A 22184-nucleotide genomic window follows, 5' to 3' on the forward strand; every position below is an offset into this window, starting at 1 on the left:
CTACATGCTCATGGGAGTAAGATGACATACAGAATACAAATATGCTAAGTTTTACCATTAATTTAATTACCTGCATGTGGCTAGCCCACCGGTGGTGGTTAAATCTCAGGCTAACTTTCTTTGATCACTCAACATACTTCAGATTCACCTCTTTATAGGTCTGAAGAGAATGCCTGCATAAAACAGAATATGAAAATGTGCTGAAAAATGCATTTCAAAGCCAACTTCGAGTGTCTTTTTATTATCTGTTCCTTTGTATCATCTGCATCACTGCTTCCCATCTACTGGTGTCTGTAACTGACTCAATTCCCTTCTAAGGACTAATAAGCAGCAACTCTGAGAAAACTGTACATTGCTTTAGGTGGAAAATGAAATTCAATTCAAAAAAGAAAAAAGTTAATTTTAAGATCTCAAGAAGAAAGCCAGTAAAGCAAGTTTATTGTTAATGCTTTAAGCGTATAATTCTTCTAAGAGAAAGATCATTAGAGCTTTGATAAATCACTAACACTTTGAGCATGAGCACCTTCTAATCCTAAATATCTGACAAACTACAATGAACCAGAATGCTACTTTTTGCAAGACAGAAGTTCCCTTATGCATTCTCCACATTTTTTTCTGCCTACACATCTAAAATGTTACTCAACTCAGCTATTTTTCCCATAATAGTATTTAAAATTTTGCTCTTCCCTCTTAACTGAGTTAAAAGTTAAGTAAAAGGGTTATTTTAATAACCCTTTGCCACAGTTAGTATCATATATGTTTACTAAAATAAAAGATATACTATTTGAACAAAGTCACTGAACATTCCACTTTTAGCCAGTTGTTTTGGTGTTATGTAAATAAGCCTGACTCTTGACTACCTCCTAATGTTCTTGGAGTTATGAGTAGATAAAGTTACTTTTTTTTTTTTTTTTTTTTTTTTGAGATGGAGTCTCACTCTGCGGCCCGGGCTGGAAGTGCAGTGGCGCTATCTGGGCTCACTGCAACCTCTGCCTCCTGGGTTCAAACGATTCTCCCGCCTCAGCCACCCCAGTAGCTGGGACTGCAGGTATCCGCCGCTTCGCCCATCTAATTTTTGTATTTTTATTAGAGACGGGATTTCACCATGTTGGCCAGGCTGGTCTCGAACTCCAGAGCTCAAGTGGTCCCCCACCCCCCGCCTTGGGCACCCAAAGTGCTGGGATTACAGGTGTGAGCCGCTGTCCCCAGCCCGATGAAGTTAATTAAAAAAAAAAAATACAAGCAAATCTCAGCCGGGTGCGGTGGCTCACACCTGTAATCCCAGCACTTTGGGAAGCCAAGGCGGGTGGATTGCTTGAGCTTAGGAGTTGGAGACCAACCCAGCCAACAGGGCGAAACCCCGTCTCTACTAAAAATACAAAAATTAGTAGGGCGTGGTGGCGCAGCCTGTAGTCCCAGCTACTCGGGAGACTGAGGTGGGAGGATCGCTTGAGCTCATGAGGTGGAGGTTGTAGTGAGCCGAGATCAACCACTGCACTCCAGCCTGGGCAACAGAGTGAGACTCAGTCTCAAAAAATTAATTAAAAGCAAATCTTATTCTGAATGTTCTAGAGCAATGCTGTCCAACAGAACATTTTACAATTATACAAAATTCTATTTCTGTGTTGAATATGTAGCCACGAGCCATCTGTGGCTACTGAGTGCTTGAAATATAGTTAATGCAACTGAAAAACTGAATTTTTCATATAAAAAAATGTAAATAACCACATGAGCCTATTGGCTACCATATTGAACAGTATATGAACATGAACATGGGGTCGTTGGATAACTTTCATAAGGTCCATACAACTCCTTGAAATTGTGCACAAAATTGTGTGTGTTGATTTGTTTTGTACCTAGGTTCCATCAAATTTTCAGAGGTAACTCTGACCTCAGAAAGGTTAAGAACTACTATAGCAAGGCCGGGTGCGGTGGCTCACGCCTGTAATCCCAGCACTTTGGGAGGCCGAGGCAGGCAGATCAAGAGGTCAGGAGATCGAGACCATCCTGGCTAACATGGTGAAACCCCGTCTCTACTAAAAATACAAAAAAATTAGTCGGGTGGTGGCGGGCACTCCCCAGTAGTCCCAGCTACTGGGGAGGCTGAGGCGGGAGAACGGCGTGAACCCAGGAGGCGGAGCTTGCAGTGAGCCGAGATAGCATCACTGCATTCCAGCCTGGGCGACAGAGTGAGACTCCGTCTCAAAAAAAAAAAAAAAGAACTACTATAGCAGGAGTACTATGGGCTTTATGTTTCCTGACACAAAGTTAAAACTAGAAACACGGTGATTTTTTTTTTATGTTTTAAGAAAATATGCAAATTCTTCAACAAAAATAATTTCCTAAAGTTGAATTCAAATAATGCATTATACAATTCTACAATCAACATGTATTCCTCTTTTTTAAAAAAGAAAAATTTTTTATTTTTTAAAAATGTAGATTTACATGCAGTTGTAAGAAATAGATCCTGTATACCCTTCATCCCTTTACCCAGTTTCCCCCAGTGGTATCACCTTGTATAACGATAGTACAATATAACAACCAGGAAATTGGAGTTGATACAATCCACCCACCTTACTCGAATTTCACTAGTTTTACGTGCAATTATATGCATGTTCTGCACAATTTTATCACATGTGTAGGTTCATGTGACTATCACCACAGTTAAGATTCAGAACGATTCCATTGCAACAGAGCTCCCTCGTATTGTCCCTTTATAGCCAAAAGGACCTCCACCCCGTAACCCCTTATTAACTCTGGGCAACCACTAATCTGGTATTAGTATAATTTTATCACCTCAGAAAATGTTGTATAAATTGAATCTCATTGTATGTAAACTTTTTGGGATTGGCTTTTTTCATTCAGTATAATTCTCGGGAGATTCATCCAGATTGTTGCATATATTAATAGCTCCTTTCTTTCTATTGCTAAGTGATATTCCGTGGTATAGATGTACCGCAGTTTGTTTTACCATTCACTCACTGAAGGATATTTAGGTTGTTTCCAAGATTTGGCAATTATGAATGAAGTTGCTATGAAAATTTGTGAATGGCTTTTTGTGAATGTAATTTTTCATTTTTCTGAGATAAAGGTCCATGACTGAAATTGGTGAGTTGGATGTTAGTTTTATAAGAAACTGCCAGACTGTTTTCCAGATTGGCTGTGCCATTTCACATTCCCACCAAAAAAAACGTACATATGATCCAGCTTCTCCACATCCTTAACAACATTTGGTGTAGACACATTATTTTTTTTAATTTTAGCCATTCTGGTAGGTATGCAGTGATATCACACTGTGATTTTAATTTGCATTTCCCTAATGGCTAATGACATTTAACATCTTTTCGTATGCTTATTTTCCATCTGTATTTCCTCTTTGGTGAAATGTTTATTCATGTCTTTTATAATCAGACACAAGCATCCAAAATAGGAAAAAGTTCTTTTTACATAGGAATTCAAGTAATCAGTGGATAATATGGTTTTACAAAAGAAAGAAATGCTGTTCAATGGGGATTGTTTTTAATTGGCTATCTGCTAAGACAGATGCCCTAACATTAACTCTTACCCCAGTGAAGATGTTTTTGTGGAGGACTAGGAAAATAGGATCCAGGAACAAAACCTGCCTTTCTGATACCTTGACTGTAGACAGAATTGAGAGAATACAACTGGAGATAAAAAAGAGCTTTTAGCAGGTATCGGGTTCAATAATTTCATGAATGAATTTTCTAGCAAGTATCTGTAGTGCAGATATTTTATGTCCTTGGTATGCTTTGGATATATTTAGATGTAGTTTGTTGCCTTGTTTTAGGAGTCCAAGTTGTATACCTACCTGGACAGAGAGCTGTCTACTACAGTTCAGGCAGGGCAACAGAATTACCTGCAGGCTAAACTACTCTTCTCCTCATAAAAGAGATTGAATAAAAAGCCTACAATGACAGTCCACTGCCCAGTGAATCAAGACCAACTCCAAAATATGTTATTCAAGGTCAACAAAGCCCTAACCTACCTTTTCTGCCCAATCTCCCACTACTCCTCCTCTTGTACTCTAGCCAAATGAAAATACTGTTTCCCAAATCTGCTCTGCTCTGTCCTGACTCTGAGCTTTTGTTACTGCTATATCCTCTACTGAAATACCTTCCCTCACCATTTGTGTCTATCAAAATCCCATCTATCCCTCAAGGTCCTGCTGTTATCCATGAAACAGCCCCTACTTCCTTGAGTCAGAGGCAAACATTCCTGCCTCTATTCTAGCACAGGACTTTGTACTCCCTCACAGCACTTATCTCTCTGACCACTCTTTTGTTTAAATGCCACGCCAACACAATAACATGGATGAATCTCAACTGCATTTTGCTAAGTGAAAGAAGTCAGACACAAAAAGCTACATGTATATGACAATCCAGAAAGGGCAAAAACCACAGGGAAAGAAAACAACTGAGTAGTTACCAGGGATTAAAAGTGGGAAGGGGTTTTGACTATAAAGGCATAGCATGAGGGAGTTTTTGTGGTAATGAAACCATTCTATATCTTGACTGTGATGGTAGTGGTTAAATGACTGTATATATTTGTAAAAACTTATATAACCATATACTAAAAAGGGTGAATTTTACTCTATGTGAATTATACCTTAACAAAAACGTTAGGAAAAAATCATACCAGCTAGGCAGCAAACTAGATAGCCTGCCCTCAAATTCTTGCCAATCATTTACTTGCTCTTCAGGTGATGTGCCAGAGTAAGATCTGTGGCTACAAAAAAGATACATGGTCCCTTCTCTCAAGAAACTGTCTCTAATGAAGGAGATAGGCATGTAAGTAAATAAATGCAATATAGTATGAAAGATGCCATATATATTATGTGTAAAATACAGTGAAGAGGTAAAGGAGGAAGTGGTCAGATTGACTTAGATTGTTGAAGGCCTAGAATTCCAGGTTAAGAAATTTATATATTGCCGGGCACGGTGGCTCATGCTTGTAATCCCAGCACTTTGGGAGGCCGAGGCGGGCAGATCACGAGGTCAGGAGATCGAGACCATCCTGGCTAGCACGGTGAAACCCCGTCTCTACTAAAAATATAAAAAAATTAGCCTGGCGTGGTGGCGGGCGCCTGTAGTCCCGGCTACTCAGGAGACTGAGGCAGGAGAATGGCGTGGACCCGGGAGGCGGAGCTCGCAGTGAGCCGAGATTGCCTCACTGCACTCCAGCCTGGGCGACAGAGTGAGACTCCGTCTCAAAAAAAAAAAAGAAAAAAAAAAAAAGAAATTTATGTTGTATTCAATATGCAATGAAAAGTGACATAATCATAGCTAGGTTTTAGAAAGTATAATCTGGCTGTAATATGAAGGATGATTTGGAATAGGGAAGAGACTAAAATCAATTAGAAGGCTATTTACAATAATCTAGAAAAATTAATATCACTTCTCTTTTCCAGTAGTAGACAATTGAGATCAGACTGTGCTTTCAATTAAAGCTTATATTGCTGATAATCTAGATATGTGAAAGTAAAAACAAAGAGAGGACCCACAGATCTTTTCTTGATACAGTTTAACCCTATTAACTGAGATCTTTAATGGGGGGACCTTGTCGCATTCATGTTTTTATCTTCCCCAGCAAATTTGTAGAACTTTGTAGACAGCAGAAGCTCTAAGAATGTTTATTCTAATGAATAGAGTGGATGAATTTTATTTTAAATCACTGAAACTCCAAAATAGAAAATTATAATACCTCTATGCCCAATGATAGTTACTGCTTACAATTTTATGTTAGAAATCCCAGAGGGTTAAGGTTGATAAAAATGTTTTGTTCCTTAATTTGTATACTTAATGTAAAGATTAAGTGGGATTCCCCTAGCACATTTTTCCCTAGCAATACTGTTTCATTGAAAGTCTTCTGTTCTTTACTTATTCACTGCTACCTATTACAACTTGCAATGAGTGACAAGGGTAAGATTCTGTTGCAAACTGGACAATAGCAGGCAGTATAAATCTACTCTTTAGTAGACTGCTCTTAAGCAATTGATTATTGCCTCTGTCTTAGAACTTGGAAACCTCTGCCTAAAATGCCATACATGGGGCATATTGAAAGCACTGACACATGTTAGCCTGCTTACTGGAATGTGTGTACTGAAGAGTTTTTATTCTGTTTTAAATCTAACCAATAGAAGGCCGTAAAACCAGGAGGGAGCTATGCCCTAAACACCGTATAGAGGCCAAACATATGCTCTCATCAGGTCTCTAAATACCTCCATCATCACCTAAGAAAACTAAGACATTTAATGAACTAGTGGGATCATTGAAGATAAACTTAATGAGCCTCTTCTTCAAACAAACAAGAGCTTCAGGGTTTCAATTTCTGCCCTCTTTTTCCCCTCTCTAAAATCAAACATTGCTGAGCCACTTCCTTGCCTCTGATAAAAGACTTTCTGTGGCTCTAGAGTTGGCAACATCCAGAATATTCAACAGTCACAGATTTCTGTGTCTGAACTAGTTTACTATGAAGAAGATAAAATATTTTGATGTTATCTGCACCCAAAGCTACACAGAGACAGCTTAGAAAAAATGTACCTCCCCCCACCCCCCAGCTAATTGGAAGATTGTCGGCTAAGAGAGATGTGATTTTATAGATGCCAGGGTGTGCTCTGATTCAATGCATCAGGGCTTTTTTTTTCCTTTTGATGTTCCCGTTAGTATTTTTCCCCATTAAAGTTCTTGTACTTTATACTGCATGATTTGTGGTGAAGTCAAAACCGAAGTCATTTTTGTAGCTATAAAATACCTTATTGTTGAAGGCCTGCTTGTTCCTTGCCTGTTTCCTGCTACCAACATAACCATAACACTTGTCTAATTCTGGTGTGACAGAACTTAATTATTCTGTGAATCATGAGTGGCAAGGCAGCCAATTTCAGTTGTCCCAACTACGTGCTAGCACCTGGTCACTTATTGCCAGATACTTGTTTACTCCGAGTTATTGATCAAGTTTGAGTCCTGCGCAGCTGCCACTAATCCTAATGCATATAGTTGGCAGCTGTGAATTTGTGACTTTGCCCCCTTGGAATACAAAGGCAGCCTTTGCCCACACTCATGAAGACTTTAACTTCTAAAGGGTAAGTCTTAGCTTAATAGGTGATTGTGATTACATACTACAGTAGAAGGATGTTTGTTCATAAATTGTTTTTTCAGGAGCCCCAGCCTTATTAGAAATTATCAAGTTAGGTTTCTATCAGAAAAGAATCCCATTGCCTGTAGATTAAAAAAAAAATTACTGCCCATGGGCATTTTTTTTTTTTGAAACAGAGTCTCTGTTGCCCTGGCTGGAGTGCAGTGGCGTGACCTCAACTCACTTCAACCTCCACCCCCTGGGTTCAAGTGATTCTTCTGTCTCAGCCTCTCGAGTACCTGGGATTACAGGTGTGCTCCACCACACTCAGCTAATTTTTGTATTTTTAGTAGAAACGGGGTTTCGCCGTGTTGGCCAGGCTTGTCTCAAACTCCTGATCTCAGGTGATCCACCTGCCTCAGCCTCCCAAAGTGCTGGGATTACAGGGGTGAGCCACTGCACCTGACCATGGGCACTTTTAATAACTTAATTTCTCCCTAATTTACTAAACTGATTTTATCCATGCCTGACAGGTCCACTTCCTTCTACAGCTCTTCTCTCATTTGTCCTAGGCAATGACAAGATCATAGATATTTATTTTAGATATACTATCTGATTTGTTAGGCTTTCATCTAATGGAATATTAAGTGATTCAAAATATATCTGTTCAATTTTTTACCAGTAGTATTGCCATTTTAGTTGAGAAAGAATAAACAGAGACTCCCTCAATGTCACATAACCAGTCAACAGCAGAGTTAAAAATAAGAACAGAGACTAAAATAGGGGGGATTCTGTGGATCTAGTATACTGAGTGTCATACTGGATCTGATGAATGGATTGGAAATGAACCTCAAATACGTGGTCATATTTGCAGGGCACAGTTCATTAAAAACATTTTCCTCTCCCACTTTCCCCAAATAGTTGTTTTTCTTTCTTTAATAAGATATACAGAAATTCTCTTGTGGTCACAGGTTTAATTATTTTGGAATCTTCACCTTACTGGAAACCTGAAAAGGAAAGATAGGAGACTGCATGAGATGAGATGTTTCCGAGGTAGGTTTGCCCAATACCAGAGTGGGGAGTAAAGACCACTCATCTCCATAGTTCCTTCCAGCACCTCCCTTGCTCAACTTGCCCCCATGCCTTGGGCCTTTCCCCACTCTTTATCCCTCTCCTTCTCAGCAATCTGTGATCCTCTCAATCACCTCCCTAAACTCAAGATAGCTAATTTGATCTCCCAGTAGCAATCAAGCGCATACAATTTAGCTCAAGTTTTCTGCAATGACCCCCACCAACACAATTTCTTTCTTTCTTATTTAAAAATATATATTTTTTATGTTTTGTAGAGACAGGGTCTCGCTATGTTGCCCAGGCTGGTCTCAAACTCCTGGGCTCAAGCAACTCTCCTGCCTCAGCCTCTCAAAATGCTGGGATTACAGGCATGAGCCACCACACCCGGCCTCATAATCTCTGTTATCTAGGATTTCTGGGCTGCTCAGCAGGATTCTGGTGAGGGGGTTCTTAGCATGGTAAAATGTGTGGCTGAAGAACACCCATTTTTTCCATCTTGTAATAATGTTCTCCCTATGTATGTGTAGAGGTAGAATAGCAGAATGAAAACAGCATGGAATTTGGAGTCATACATACCCCTGTGTGAATTCCAACCCCACCACCTACCAGCTGTGTGACCTTCAGCAAGATACTTCATTTTTCTGAGTCTCATTTTCCTCATCTGAAAAAATGTAAATTATAATAGGATATCATTACCTGTTGTGAAAATCAAATGATATCATTAATATATGTAAAGTACCTGGCCCATAGTAGGCTCTCAATGGTAGTTATTAAAGTTATGGATATGAAAAGATTGTTCTTAGTTTTAGATACAGCATATCTACTGTTTGTAAAGCCACTCTCTGTAATTCTGTCCTTTCTTTGGGTGCATGAAAGTTTTGCTTTAAAAAAAGAATCCCTGTTTCCTAATGGTTGTATACTAACTTGAGCTGACTGAGGTTTAATCTTCATTTGCAAGTGACATTATGTTATTTGGAAGTATGCTGTTGGCATCATGCTTTGGCTTTTCATTTTGTTTTGTTGACTGCTTCTTCTCTCCACACACCCACCATTTTCTTCTTGCTATCTACATACAGCAGCTGCCTGGAGTGGAGATTTATTGTCATCCCTTGTCTACACATTCTCTATACCTATGTTGTCGAGCTGTGTATCCAGCATCACTTAGATGCCAGGATACTGTTTGTCCCAAGTTGTGCCTTGCCATTCATTTAATGGTGAGAAGCCAGATATAGTGTCTCATTTCTTGCAAACATATTAAAAGCTGAACACTATCGTCCATCTCAACATCTCTATAGAGTCGGTGTGATGGGAAGCTAAATCTGCCACGATGGTTCCCTGCTGTTGCTCCTGCAGAATGCTGCTCTGTTTATCAGTTCATCATTAAATAGTGAAGCGCTCAGGGCAGCTTTCAGTTTAGTATTGCTGATACAAATATTTAGCAGGGTAGGCCTTTGTGGTAGGATTTGAAGAATTCAAAAAGGCTCCTGGCCCATATATATCCTGGCCCATATATATCTCCCTCAATGGTCACAGTGCCTGAAATGCATACAAGAGACATTTCACTTGAACTTTCTCTTTTTGGTATAAAGCAACATCCAAATGCGAATGGCACTCTCCAGAGGGAAAATAGTAAAGTAATTATCAGCTATTAATACTTAAGAGTCAGAACGGCATTGGAATCCTTCTTCTGTTCCTAGCTATATGCGTTTTGGCAGGTTGCTGTAATTCTCTCTGGGCCAGTTTTCCTTTCTGTAAAACTGTGGTTAATAATAGATACTTGTGAGGATTAAATGAGATAATGCATGTAAAACATATAGTAAATGCTCAATGAACAGTAGCTGTTATTAGTCTTAGGGAGAGTAGGACTCCGAGGGAATATATTTGGGACTAGTAAATTTGATTTGTCAGATATAAGGTGAAGTCTGGTACAGGGGGACTGCTCAGAGCAAAGGTCCTGGTGGAGTAGTGATATGGCCAGGGAGTAGCATGGAAACTCTGGGGGCCTGGGTTTGGAAGAGGAGGGTGGAAGGAAGAAGAAGGACTGAAACAGGGTGAAACTATACTTAAATTAACTTCCCAACAAGAAAAGTGTAGTCTTACTCAGGATGGGATGCTTGGTGAGGTAGTGAGCTCTGACACTGGGAGTGTTCAAGCAGATGCTGGATGCTAGCTACCTGTCAGGAATACTCTAGTCTACCCTAGGGCTCCTCAAACATATATACATGCAGATCCCCTGGGGATCATGTTAAAAGACAGGCTCCAAGTCAGTTGGTCTGGGTGGAACCTGTGATTCTGCATTTCTAACCAGCTCCCTGATGATGCTGATGCTCCTGATCAACAGACCTCACTCTTGGTAGCAAGGCTCTGTTGTAGTTAGAAAATAACTCACAGTGAAATAGAGGAATATGGTTGGGGAAAACCAGTGGGTTACCCAGGCAAGTCTCCATAGAGTGGAAGTACTTTGTTGCAGTCATGATCTACAATCTGGTTCTTAGCTTTGTAAGCCTTGAAATTCGATTGGTAGTATAACCAGAGACTGGGTTTCTGGGGACTGACTCACACTTAACCAAATTCACGAGAGACCAATATATAAGCCAGAATGCCAATTGATTAATTTATAATGAGAAGTACAACTTCCAAGTGGACCAGATACTAGTGTTTGCTAATCAGTACATTATCTCCCTGTAGGCATATTTACATGAGGAGCTAACTGATAATAAGTAGGGTTGCTTGGTGAGGATGAACTCAGAGCAAGGGGAGTTCATAGGATGATTTTAATGACTCACGTTATCAAGCTATGGTAGTCTGATACCTCCATTCCACAAGTGTCTAGACCTCCAGAATAGTTCTGGAGATATTGGCCTCCTCACTAGTCTCTTTTTCATCAGTCTTGTCCTCATACAATCCATATGATCTCTTTAAGTTCAAATCTGATCATACCATTCATTCACTCTGTTGACTTCAATATAAATTCACAATTTTAAACTCATTATTACAAAATGTTTAAAATGCTGTATAAGAAAAGTAGAAAAAAAAGTACAATGAGCACCCATACACCCACCATCTAGATTTATCACTTGTTGTCATTTTGCCATATTTGCTTTATGTATGTGTATACACATGTGCATGCATATTGAGTCCATACTCTTTAATATAATTTTCTGGCCTGGCGTGGTGGCTCACGCCAGTAATCCCAGCACTTTGGGAGGCCGAGGTGGGCAGATCATGAGGTCAGGAGTTCGAGACCAGCCTGGCCAACATGGTGAAACCCCGTCTCTACTAAAAATACAAAAATTAGCTGGGCATGGTGGCACGCGCCTGTAATTCCAGCTACTTGGGAGGCTGAGGCAGGAGAATCGCTTAAACCTGGGAGGCAGAGGTTGCAGTGAGCCAAGATCATGCAATGCACTACAGCCTGGGCAACAAGAGCAAAACTCTGTCTAAAATATATATATATATAATTTTCTAAACTTTTCATGTTCTGGCACAAGTTATTTGACCAGCTTCACTTCCCTTGGCTCCCCCTTTGCAACTTTATATCCCAACCATACCGAACTACTGAATGCTAGTTCCCTGAATGTTCTTTGGAGTTCTCATATAATATACTCTTGCCTATGCCTGAAAATCCTTACTCTCTTTGCTTGGGTCACTCCATTTGTACTTAAAGACTCAGTCACACTCGTCTTGCCCTAGCGCCTTATACTTTTCTCAGTCATAACATGTATTACACTGTACTGTTATTGATAGTTTATCTCTCTGATTATTTCACTAGACCATGAGCTCATTGAAAGCAAGGGCTGTTTCTTTTGTCTCTCTACACCCCTGTCTCTCCCACGCTTTGCACTTAGTAGGTGTTCAGTGATCAGAAACTCAACTGCCTATCACACAGTTCTACCTGGTTACATCATAGGCACCTCAAAATTGACATATCTAAAGTGAACTCATCTCTCCTTCTACCCATTCTATACATTTAAAACCCTCCTCCTGTATTCCCTGATTGAATGTCATCTAGTCTTCCAAGTCAAAAACCTCAGAGTAATTTCTAACTCCTCCTTCTCTTTCATCCCCCAAACCAAGTCCTGTTGATTCTACCGCCAAAGAACATTCCCATTCTGCCCACTTCTCTTCATGTCCACTACCTGTCTATCCAAGCCACCTTCATCTCTCACCTGTAGCACTGCCAACCATCTTCTGTATGGGCTCCCTGCTGCTATTCTTATTCCCTCCAATCTATTATCCACAGAGAAGGATCTCTAAACTTCAGATCTGATTCTATTACTCCCTGATTAAACCCTGATTATATTACTCCTTGTTTTTGGATAAAGTCTAAACTCCCTAGCTTTACCCAAAGGACTCTCAAGAACTGGCTCCCATGTACCTCTCCAACATGATCTGTTACCACCCTCCCTCTGTTACTTTAGGTTCCAACCATTTTGCATTTACTGCGCCTGTAGTAATTGTAGCTTCCTAACATTTCTTTTTCATATTTCAATGTCTTTCCTTGTGTTGTTTTCTGCCTAGAAAAGTTAACTGTCTCAAACTCAGCCCAGGTCTAACCTCCTCTGGGAAGCTTTTCCTTACTTCTCAGTCTGGGTTAGGTGCTTCTCTGTTATCCACTACTACGCTGTCATATCTCCATCATAGTGCTTACACTATATACATATATCACTCTATACTGCACTTACCATTTTACTTGTCCTTCTCATCAAAACTAATTTATGAGCTTCTTGATAGGAGAGTTGATGTCTTATTTGATTTTGCACCACAATGCTCAGCCCATGGGTTATGGCAGATGTACAGCAAATATTTAAGAAAATAATGAATGGACAAACATTAATAAATGTCTCTCTGAACTTCATTTTTGTAGCTATAAAATACCTTCTTTCTTCTGAACACATTGTTTCTTCAAAGTACAATATAGTTGGCTGTCATTCAGGTAATATCGATTGAATTTTGAATGCTCTTCACCAGCAAAATCAGACAATTTCTGGAATTGTACCATTTCTCAGAGGTGGTTGGTCCTACCCATTTTTCCCCTAGGTAATTTTTATCTCAGAGATTACCATCAGTATTTGGGGGTACCATGCTATTGGTCTCATATACCCACTTTGACCTCTAAAGTCCCTTTCAATACCTAAGAGTGTATGTTTCATAAAATTGCACATTTATTCATGTTCTAGGTGTTGTTTGGTATATGATGTTAATTTTCCTCTAGGTTTCTCTCAAGCCATAAGAGTATCAAGTACAGAATTGGTCCATGCTTAATCTTTGTAAATAACATTGATTAAGTAAATGCTGGGCCAGGGATTGAGAGGAGTAATTGATCAGAAATTTAACAAATGTTGAGCTGCATAAAGTAGACTGTATTTATTTGAACTGAAAAAGTGGCTAAGACTGAACATCTTGAACATCATTTTCTCTGATATTACCTCAAATTAACAACTTTAATATTATTTTAGAATTGTGTCTCTGAACCTGTTTAATAATTTTAATATTTAACATGTGTTTTTTATATTGCTAAGCATTGTTCTAAGTGCTTTATTACATGTATTAACTCATTTAATCATCTGAAAACTCTGTGAGGTAGGTGCAATTATTATCCCCCTTTTACAGATGATGAGGAAACTGAGCCACAGGGAAGTTCCCCAAGGTCAAAAGTTATTCATAACTATCAGACACCATGTATATTAATTCAGCTTAATTCAAGGCTTATTTGTTAACCATCTAGTAAATATAATAGTTGACAGGGTAGACAAAAATTGTATACTTAAGCAAGGATAAATCGTAATGTAATAATGCCATGAGTGAATCGCCTAGGCGAGTCAGGCTCCTTTCAGTTAGTGGGAAATGGAGAAAGATTATGTAGTTAAGGTCATGAATAGCGCAGGAACATCCGCTTGGGTAAGTCAGGTTTGTGAAAAATGCAGAAGAAAGGCTTGGTTCTGAGGTGTGTGAAAACAGTCATTCTTTTGTGAAGACTAAGATTAGTTTTAGAAGAGGCATCTGATGCGGTACATTAAACCTAGGGTAACGGTGAGGAAATACACACGTATGAGGCTTCTTAGGAGCAGGGAAAGAGAAAGGTGCCATTTGAAGTCAGTAAGAAAGGGTAACAGCGCGCTTTTCCTGCCCTTCCCCCCTCTAGAGAATCAGTAAATAGCCTGATTCTACTCAAATTCCTTCCCTACCCAAATTCCCTTGACTACAACTCAGACCCTTTGGATCTGCGCTTTTTAGAAGTACTGTACTTCACATTCTGGCACCGTAAGCCCGAAATGTCCTTTAGGCAAATGTTAGGAGGGAAAAATGTATTCTTGCAATTCAAAACCGACTCGAATCCTGCGTGAAAGCTTTACGTTTGCGGACTTTATCGTTCCTCGCCTGTCCGTTTTTTATAAAACGACACGACACACCTGGCCACACAGCCTCAGATCCTATTCTAACATCGATCCATCCTGTTACCCTTTTAAGAGGCGGATCCCGCAGTGTCCTTTACTCCCTCCCAGCCACCTCTACCCCCAGTCGGCTGGGCGGAGCTTCACGCTAAAGCCCCAGAGCCCGACGCGGCAGCCGCGGTAGCGGAAAAGACTGGAGCTCCGAGGAGCTGCATCTGCGGCAACCTGTGTGCTGACGCTACGTGCCTCCTGGCTCCGACCTAGCTCGCAGCTCCCCAGTCTCACTCCATTCCTTCCACACCTGGCGCGCACCTGCTCAAGACCAGGGTCCTGCCAAGCGCTAGGAGGGCGCGTGCCAGGGGCACTAGGGAACTGCGGAGCGCGCGCGCCATGGGGCCGCCGCCTGGGGCCGGGGTCTCCTGCCGCGGTGGCTGCGGCTTTTCCAGATTGCTGGCATGGTGCTTCCTGCTGGCCCTGAGTCCGCAGGCACCCGGTTCCCGGGGGGCTGAAGCAGTGTGGACCGCGTACCTCAACGTGTCCTGGCGGGTTCCGCACACCGGAGTGAACCGTACGGTGTGGGAGCTGAGCGAGGAGGGCGTGTACGGCCAGGACTCGCCGCTGGAGCCTGTGGCTGGGGTCCTGGTACCGCCCGACGGGCCCGGGGCGCTTAACGCCTGTAACCCGCACACGAATTTCACGGTGCCCACGGTTTGGGGAAGCACCGTGCAAGTCTCTTGGTTGGCCCTCATCCAACGCGGCGGGGGCTGCACCTTCGCAGACAAGATCCATCTGGCTTATGAGAGAGGGGCGTCTGGAGCCGTCATCTTTAACTTCCCCGGGACCCGCAATGAGGTCATCCCCATGTCTCACCCGGGTGAGTGCAGCTACTAGATTGCACCCCTCCAGACCTCTGCCATGGCCAGTTTCTCTTATTTTCCTCATTGCCCTCCTCGTCCTATCTCCTTGCTCCCAAGGAAAGTGGGTGCTCTTTCTGTCCCCACGGAGTGGGGCAGGGTCCTCCCCGAGATTCACCAGGCCTGGGTGTTGGGCAAAAAAAATCCTTCATTTGCCTCTCTGGTGGAAAAGGGTAAAACAAACCGGGTGCAGAGGCTGGCAAATCAAGGACTGTTTGAGCTCTTTGCGTTCCCTTTTCCTGGTTTTTCACAAGGGTGTCTAGCCTTGGATTAAGTGGTGGTGGGCATCGGGTCTTAAATGACCGAGGAGATCACCTGGAAATCTCTTCCTCACTCTGCTTTTTAACCTCAGACTGGCAGCAGATTTTCCCCTCCTGTCCCTGTTTTTCTCTCCGTGTTTCCTGGGTATCAAATACTAGATTGTGCTACTGTGCCCTGTTAACCTCATTGCAATTTTGGTGGAAACTTTGCTTAGTTCTTGGGTTCTTCTCTGCCCAGTGGTCTCAAGTCCCAAGTGACTTGGTATCAGTGCTTTTGTTTGCTTCTGAAAAATCTGATTTAGGTTATTGAGTTGCAAAACAGGTGACTAACGTTCTTGAAAAAGAAGAGGTTTCTGCATGAGGATAGCAAAGGCCTAGACTTTGGAGAAAAAAATAGTCCAGGTAGTTCTTAAATTCTTGGAGATGGTATGAGGTTACTATTTTTCCCTGTCGGTTATCCTTCCAGAAACTTCCCTATTTGTGATTAAGTATCCATACCTTATGTATATAGTTATCCTAGACCCTAAAGGACAAAGGGGAAAAAAATGGAGAAAAAGAAAGAGACACGTGTAATAGCAGTGTATCACAGTTTTTAAGAGCTGGGCCTCAAGTCAGAGCTTGGTTTAAATTCCTACTCTGTTGCTTACTAGTCCTGTGACCTTGGGCAACTTATTTCAAGTCTTAGAGTCTGGGTTCTCTCATCAGTCAAATGAGAATGAATAATAAGAAAACTTATCCACAAGTTTGCCTTCAGGATAAAATGAAATAATGCCTTAAAGAGTTTAGTGCAGTAAAGCACATCATCCACTCTCAGTAAGGGTTAGCTGATAGGATTAGCCTTCTGGGAGTCACTGGAAGGATGAAGCTGCTTATTTGACTACTGGAGGTTTTCTGTTTTTCTTAAAACCTTATGACTGAACCTGCCTAGATAGCACTTGTATTGAGTGGCTGGATGGCGTAATGGAAAGAACACTGAATTGGAACTCAGGAGATTTGAGTTCTTTTAGCCCCTTCTTTGCCTCTACCAACTTTGTAACCTTGTACAAGTTACTCACATGTCAAATGATTGTATAGGCAGTGGAGGCCAAGTTAGAAGCGTGTACTGAAACAAAACAAAAGTAGATGAACTCTAAGATCCCTTTCAGATCTAAAATGCTATGATTTTTAGTTTTTATATTGATTAAAGGAGAAACTGTATCTCTCTTGGCCGATAATTCATTGATTAGAATGAATCAGTAGCTTTTAGAAGTTACTGAAAATCAAGAATAAAGACCTAATAAAGTTTATAGTCTTTATATTTCAGTTGACTGTCTAATAGCAAGGGTTTGACTTTGTCTTCTAATGAGATTCATTTGCATGAATGATTTGTAATTGAAGAGTATTTAATTACAGAGTCCTACTTAGGCCATTTTCCTTTTACTTCTGTTAAGGGTATTTATCTGATAGTTTTAGGAGACAATAAAATTAACTTTTGCTGGGCTCCCACTATATGCCAGGCCCTCTACATACATATTACTTATACTTTACTGAGAGGCAATATGGTGTACTAAGAAAAACACAGGCATTTTAGTCAAGATTGGGAATAAAATTCTGGATTTACCACACAATAGCTTTGTGTCCTTGGTAGGATTATTTAACTTTACTGAGCCTTGGATACCCCATCTGTAAGATGGAGATAATATTTATGTTGCTGTGATTATTAAGGATTATATATATATATATATATATATATATATATAGATACTACCCAGCTGATAATAGTCACTGAATGTTACAATAGGTTAATGCTAACAGGATGCAAAAAATAATGTACAAATGTATGATTGTGCAACTGTCGATTTGAAGACGTGAATACACTGAGAATCTAACTATGGGTGTTGTGTTTCAGGATACCATATAGGAATAAAGCCCTAAATATTGATCACTAAATTACACTACATTCAGAAAAGCATTTTGATACTTTAGAAACAATATTATCTGAGATAAAGGCTATACCAAAGTTTGCCATCAAGCTAACTAGATAAAACCAGCAAATTACTTGAGGTAAGGAATCACATTTCTCCTTGAACTCCTGGAAAAACTATTTTTCAATATAGGGGGAAAATCACTTTGCATATTATCCACATGTGTTATTGAATATTTGTTTGCAAAGTGTTATATTGTTTGCTTTACTCATTCCTCAGAGTAAGCCTAGGGTTTCCTTTTAATCTCTGGTCAAAAACTTATCTTGGATCATAGTGGCAGAGAGATAGGACTGAGATTTAAGTATGGATTAATTCATTATATATTGCTATGAATTACAAAGGGGCCACCAAATGTGGAAAAGCCTTCTGTATCTTCTTTGTTTACAAAATCTCTCTTCACTCACTCTCATAGGGGCCTGCACTTGAATTGTTTGCCCTTGGTTAGAGTTTGTGCTGAGTGTCTATATTCCCACCTAACTAATTTAGAACAGTTGCTTTAAAATTTTTGTTTAGGAGAAAGAAACTCCACTATATAAGAGCAATCAATTAGGAAAATGAGACTTTTATGTATACCAAAATTTTTCAAAAGTTAATTGTAGCCTAGCATCAACTCATGCAGTTTATTTCTGTATTTTGTTTGCAGAGTATTCAGAAAATTCTGATTCACACAGATAAATAATTGCAAATGACAGATGCTTATTGGCAGTTTGGCTTGCAATCTCTGGATATATTTCAATCAAATCAGTGCAGAAACCTGAAAGGAAATTAGGAGAAAATTTTTATTCCAAAGTGTAATTACTATTCAAATTTCTTATCTTAAAAATGAAAGTCAGATAAGAAGTGGCCAAATCTTAAAGTGAGCATTAAAACCATCTAAAATGTAAGATTGTCACGAGACACGTTAAGCATGTTCTCACTATTGCGCAACAAACTGTTCTGCTTACGCCAGGCAGATGGGCCTGAGCTTTGCCTGGTGTCTAATTGAGCACAACCCACAGGTTGAAGAGATATGTATACTTGCTTGTACAATTTTCCTTGAGTCAACATTGTAGGCATGAATTTATTGAAAGACCGGTGCAGAACTACAACCTTCATAATTCATGAAACATTTACAATGTTATGCATGAAATATATGCAAAGGGATGTCAGGAGAAGCATTATTCCTGAGGGCTGTAAAAAAAAAGTGAATGAACCAAGCAGTTTAATTAATGATTTGGGGGTCTCCAATGGGATACAGTTTGATATATAACACAGTTGCTTGTGTACATTGTTGAAAGATAGTGGAACAGATTAGTTAAGAGGTTGTGCTCTGCCAATTAGTATTTTTTAAATCTTAGGCCAGTTATTTTACTTCTCTAAGTCTCAGTTTTCTCCTATGTAAGGTAGGCATAATAATAAACTTGCCTCCTAAGGTTGCTGGGATTCAATGAGATAATGCAGATAAAGTGTTTAGCACAGTGTCTGACATATAGGAAGCTACTATTATGTTTTAATCACAGTTAAATATGTTTTAGAAAATGAAAGTTGAATCCTGTGTTTGTAGAACATAATTGGAAATGAACAGTCTAGAGTACTTCAAAGTCCATATTACCTGAAATTCTAATTTGATCCCTTTAGGTACGGAGGGTAGACTGAATTTTAACAGGAAAAAGATCTTGTGGTCCTCCTATCTTTGTTGTACTTTTCTCAAATAACTGCTTCTCCCTCCTGCTACCAATCTTTTTCCGTTCACAGAGGACCTTGGAATAGTATGTTTGTACTACTTAATCACCACCCAATCCCTTCTCAACCATTTTATATTTAAGTTTTATTCTACTTTTTCTAGAATGTTGACTTTGAAAATAAATCTTTTTTTAATAGAGAAGTTCAAAAGGGATTGGCCAGTGATGATTAACCAATGTAAAATACCATTCCCAAAGCCATTTTCAGATGTAGCCTTATTGGTACCTCTGCAGGACTGTATTTGACGCTGTTGACTACCTCTTTAAAGCTATCCCAAGTAGTGTCTTCCTTCCTTGCCTCTCTTTTGTTTCATTACTGTTTTATTAATTCATGCATCTGACACTTCTCACTTGCATCCCAGACTCCTAGTACTCCTCCTCCAGTAAATAGATGCCACATCCTGTTGATTCTGGCACTTTAAACATTCTCACATATGTCTCCTTCTTCCTTGCTTTCAATACCCTGCTTTCAGTTCCTGTGTCTTCTCATGGGAAAAAATACTTAGCCTCTTGATTGGTCTCCTTGCCTCCAGTAGTTTTTTTCCTAGTATGCAGTTCTTCCTCCATGCCATCAGAACACAGCTCTGATCACATATATGCTATTACTTATAAATTTTAGACTACATTTATCAGCATGGCATATAAAACTCCTAGTAATCTGATCCCAAACTACATTCAAAGCTTTATATGCCTCTTCTTTCATGTTGGTCCCTAAACATTCTCTGTTCTTTTCCACTAACGTTCCTTTGCTTCTGCTATTGCCAACAGACCTGTTTTTCTTAGCTCTGCTGGTCAAAAATTTACACATCCTTCAAAATACAACACAAATGCCTCCTCATCTTTGAAGCCTTTCTTAATTCTTTCTTTTCCTCTTCCCAGCACGGCCCACACCCAAAACAAAGTATAGTAATATCTTTTTGTTCCAATAGCACTTCCTCTCTTATAGTATGTTCTGCATTTTGCTGGTAATTATTTGTTTACATATTTTACCTTCTACTGGATTATAATCATTTTAATGTTTTGTTAATCTTTGTAATATCTATAGAAACCTTTGTACTATACATGCTCTAGAAATGCTTGCTGAATTGCCTTAAACACTCAAGAACTCTAATGCCAGAAGGGTCACAAGATTCACTAGAAAAGTATCTAGTGGATTGGAAATCAATTCATCGAGCATTTATCAAAGGTCTGCTGTCTGATAGATACTGTGCTTCTTGCCTGAGTATACAAAATAATTAAGGTAAAGTCCCTGCCCTCTTAAGCGATGTAGAGCCTGGTAGAAGGAAGAAGAGCATACAGGAATAGAGTGTACACATACTTCAAGATTGCTGGCTAACTTCTATGGTGATTAGCCTGGTTTTATGGATTTTTAATGGCAAAATGCCCTAGGTAACAAGAAAATAATGACAAATGAGTTTTCATATTGAGTTTTCCCTGTGCTGGGGTGTTTTTTTTTTTGATCTTTTAAAAACTACACCAGCATTATATTTATGTCTCCAATTAAAATGCTTCCATTGAACATGTTGGTGAATGTGAAATTTCATAAAGTAAAAATCTTTTTTAAAAAAAGGAAAATAGAGTCAGCCCCCTGTATCTATGTCCACATCTATGGATTCAACCAAATGAGGAGTAACAATATTTGGGGGAAAAGAAGCATCTGCACTGAATATGTACAGACCTCATTTTCTTGTCATTATCCCCTAAATGATACAGTATAACAACTATTTACATAGCATTTACATCATATTAGGTATTATAAATAATCTAGAGATTATTTAAAATATACAGGAAGATGTGCACTGGTTATATGCACACATTGAACCATTTTATATAAGGAAATTGAGCATCTGTGGATTTTGGTATCATTGGGAGGTCCTGAAACCAATCCCCCATGGATACTGAGGGATGACTATATAGCTTGATCAGTGAATTGTTTTCTAAGCACATAAATAACTTTTCCCCCCTCAGTCCCTGGAAGATATGTGTTTTCAATACAGAATGCCACATTTTAACTCTGTTCACACTCAAATGGACAGAAAAGAGGAGAGTACTAAAGACATTTTCTAAGTAATTTTCTGATTATAAAATTAACTGTTATACAAAACTTGAAAAATACAGAAAAGTGTAAAACTAAAATACCCGTAATTCTACAACACAGATGACACCATTAATATTCCTTCTTACCTTGATTTCTGTACATAGGCATAACTTTGTATTCTACTTTTGTAATAGTTAATTTTTTATAAATATTAATGTAGTATTAATAAAATACAGAAAAAAATGAAAAAAGATATACAAATCTGTTTTAGCATGGGGGTGGTTAGTCATTTTATTCTTTTTTATTTATTTATTTTTTTTGAGACAGAGTCTCGCTTTGTCACCCAGGCTGGAGTACCATGGCATGATCTCAGCTCACTGAAACCTCCTCTTCCCGGGTTCAAGTGATTCTCATGCCTCAGCCTCTCGAGTAGCTGGGATTACAGGCCTGTGCTAACACACGCGGCTAATTGTTGTAGTTTTAGCAGAGACAGGGTTTCACCATGTTGGCCAGGCTGGTCTCTAACGCCTGACCTCAAGTTATCTGCCTGCTTTAGCCTCCCAAAGTGCTGGAATTACAGGCGTGAGCCACTGTGCCCAGCTTATCATTTTATTCTTTTGCTCTGTATATAGATATATTATTTAAAGAATTATATACTATATATACTAGTTTTGTATACTGCTTTCTATTGTAAGAATTTCTCCATGTATCTAGAAATAGAAGATGGTC

At 39.6% G+C, this 22184-nt stretch overlaps 1 protein-coding gene across 2 annotated transcripts in view; it reads left to right on the top strand.

The window, feature by feature from the left end:
- The window catches only part of RNF128 (ring finger protein 128), a 100886-nt gene that overhangs the window by 17441 nt on the left and 61261 nt on the right, over positions 1-22184 (top strand). Inside the window, exon 1 of one of the 2 annotated variants that reach the window (XM_031006140.2) lies at positions 14684-15432. The exons of the other annotated variant lie outside the window; for it this stretch is intronic. Within the exon in view, the coding sequence (XP_030862000.1) occupies positions 14949-15432 (484 nt within the window). The 5' untranslated portion in view covers positions 14684-14948. Of the gene's footprint in view, positions 1-14683; positions 15433-22184 lie in introns of those variants that run through there. 2 annotated transcript variants of the gene reach the window in all.

This window comes from Gorilla gorilla, chromosome X (assembly GCF_029281585.2).
Source record: "Gorilla gorilla gorilla isolate KB3781 chromosome X, NHGRI_mGorGor1-v2.1_pri, whole genome shotgun sequence".
Classification (NCBI taxonomy): Eukaryota; Metazoa; Chordata; class Mammalia; order Primates; family Hominidae; genus Gorilla; species Gorilla gorilla.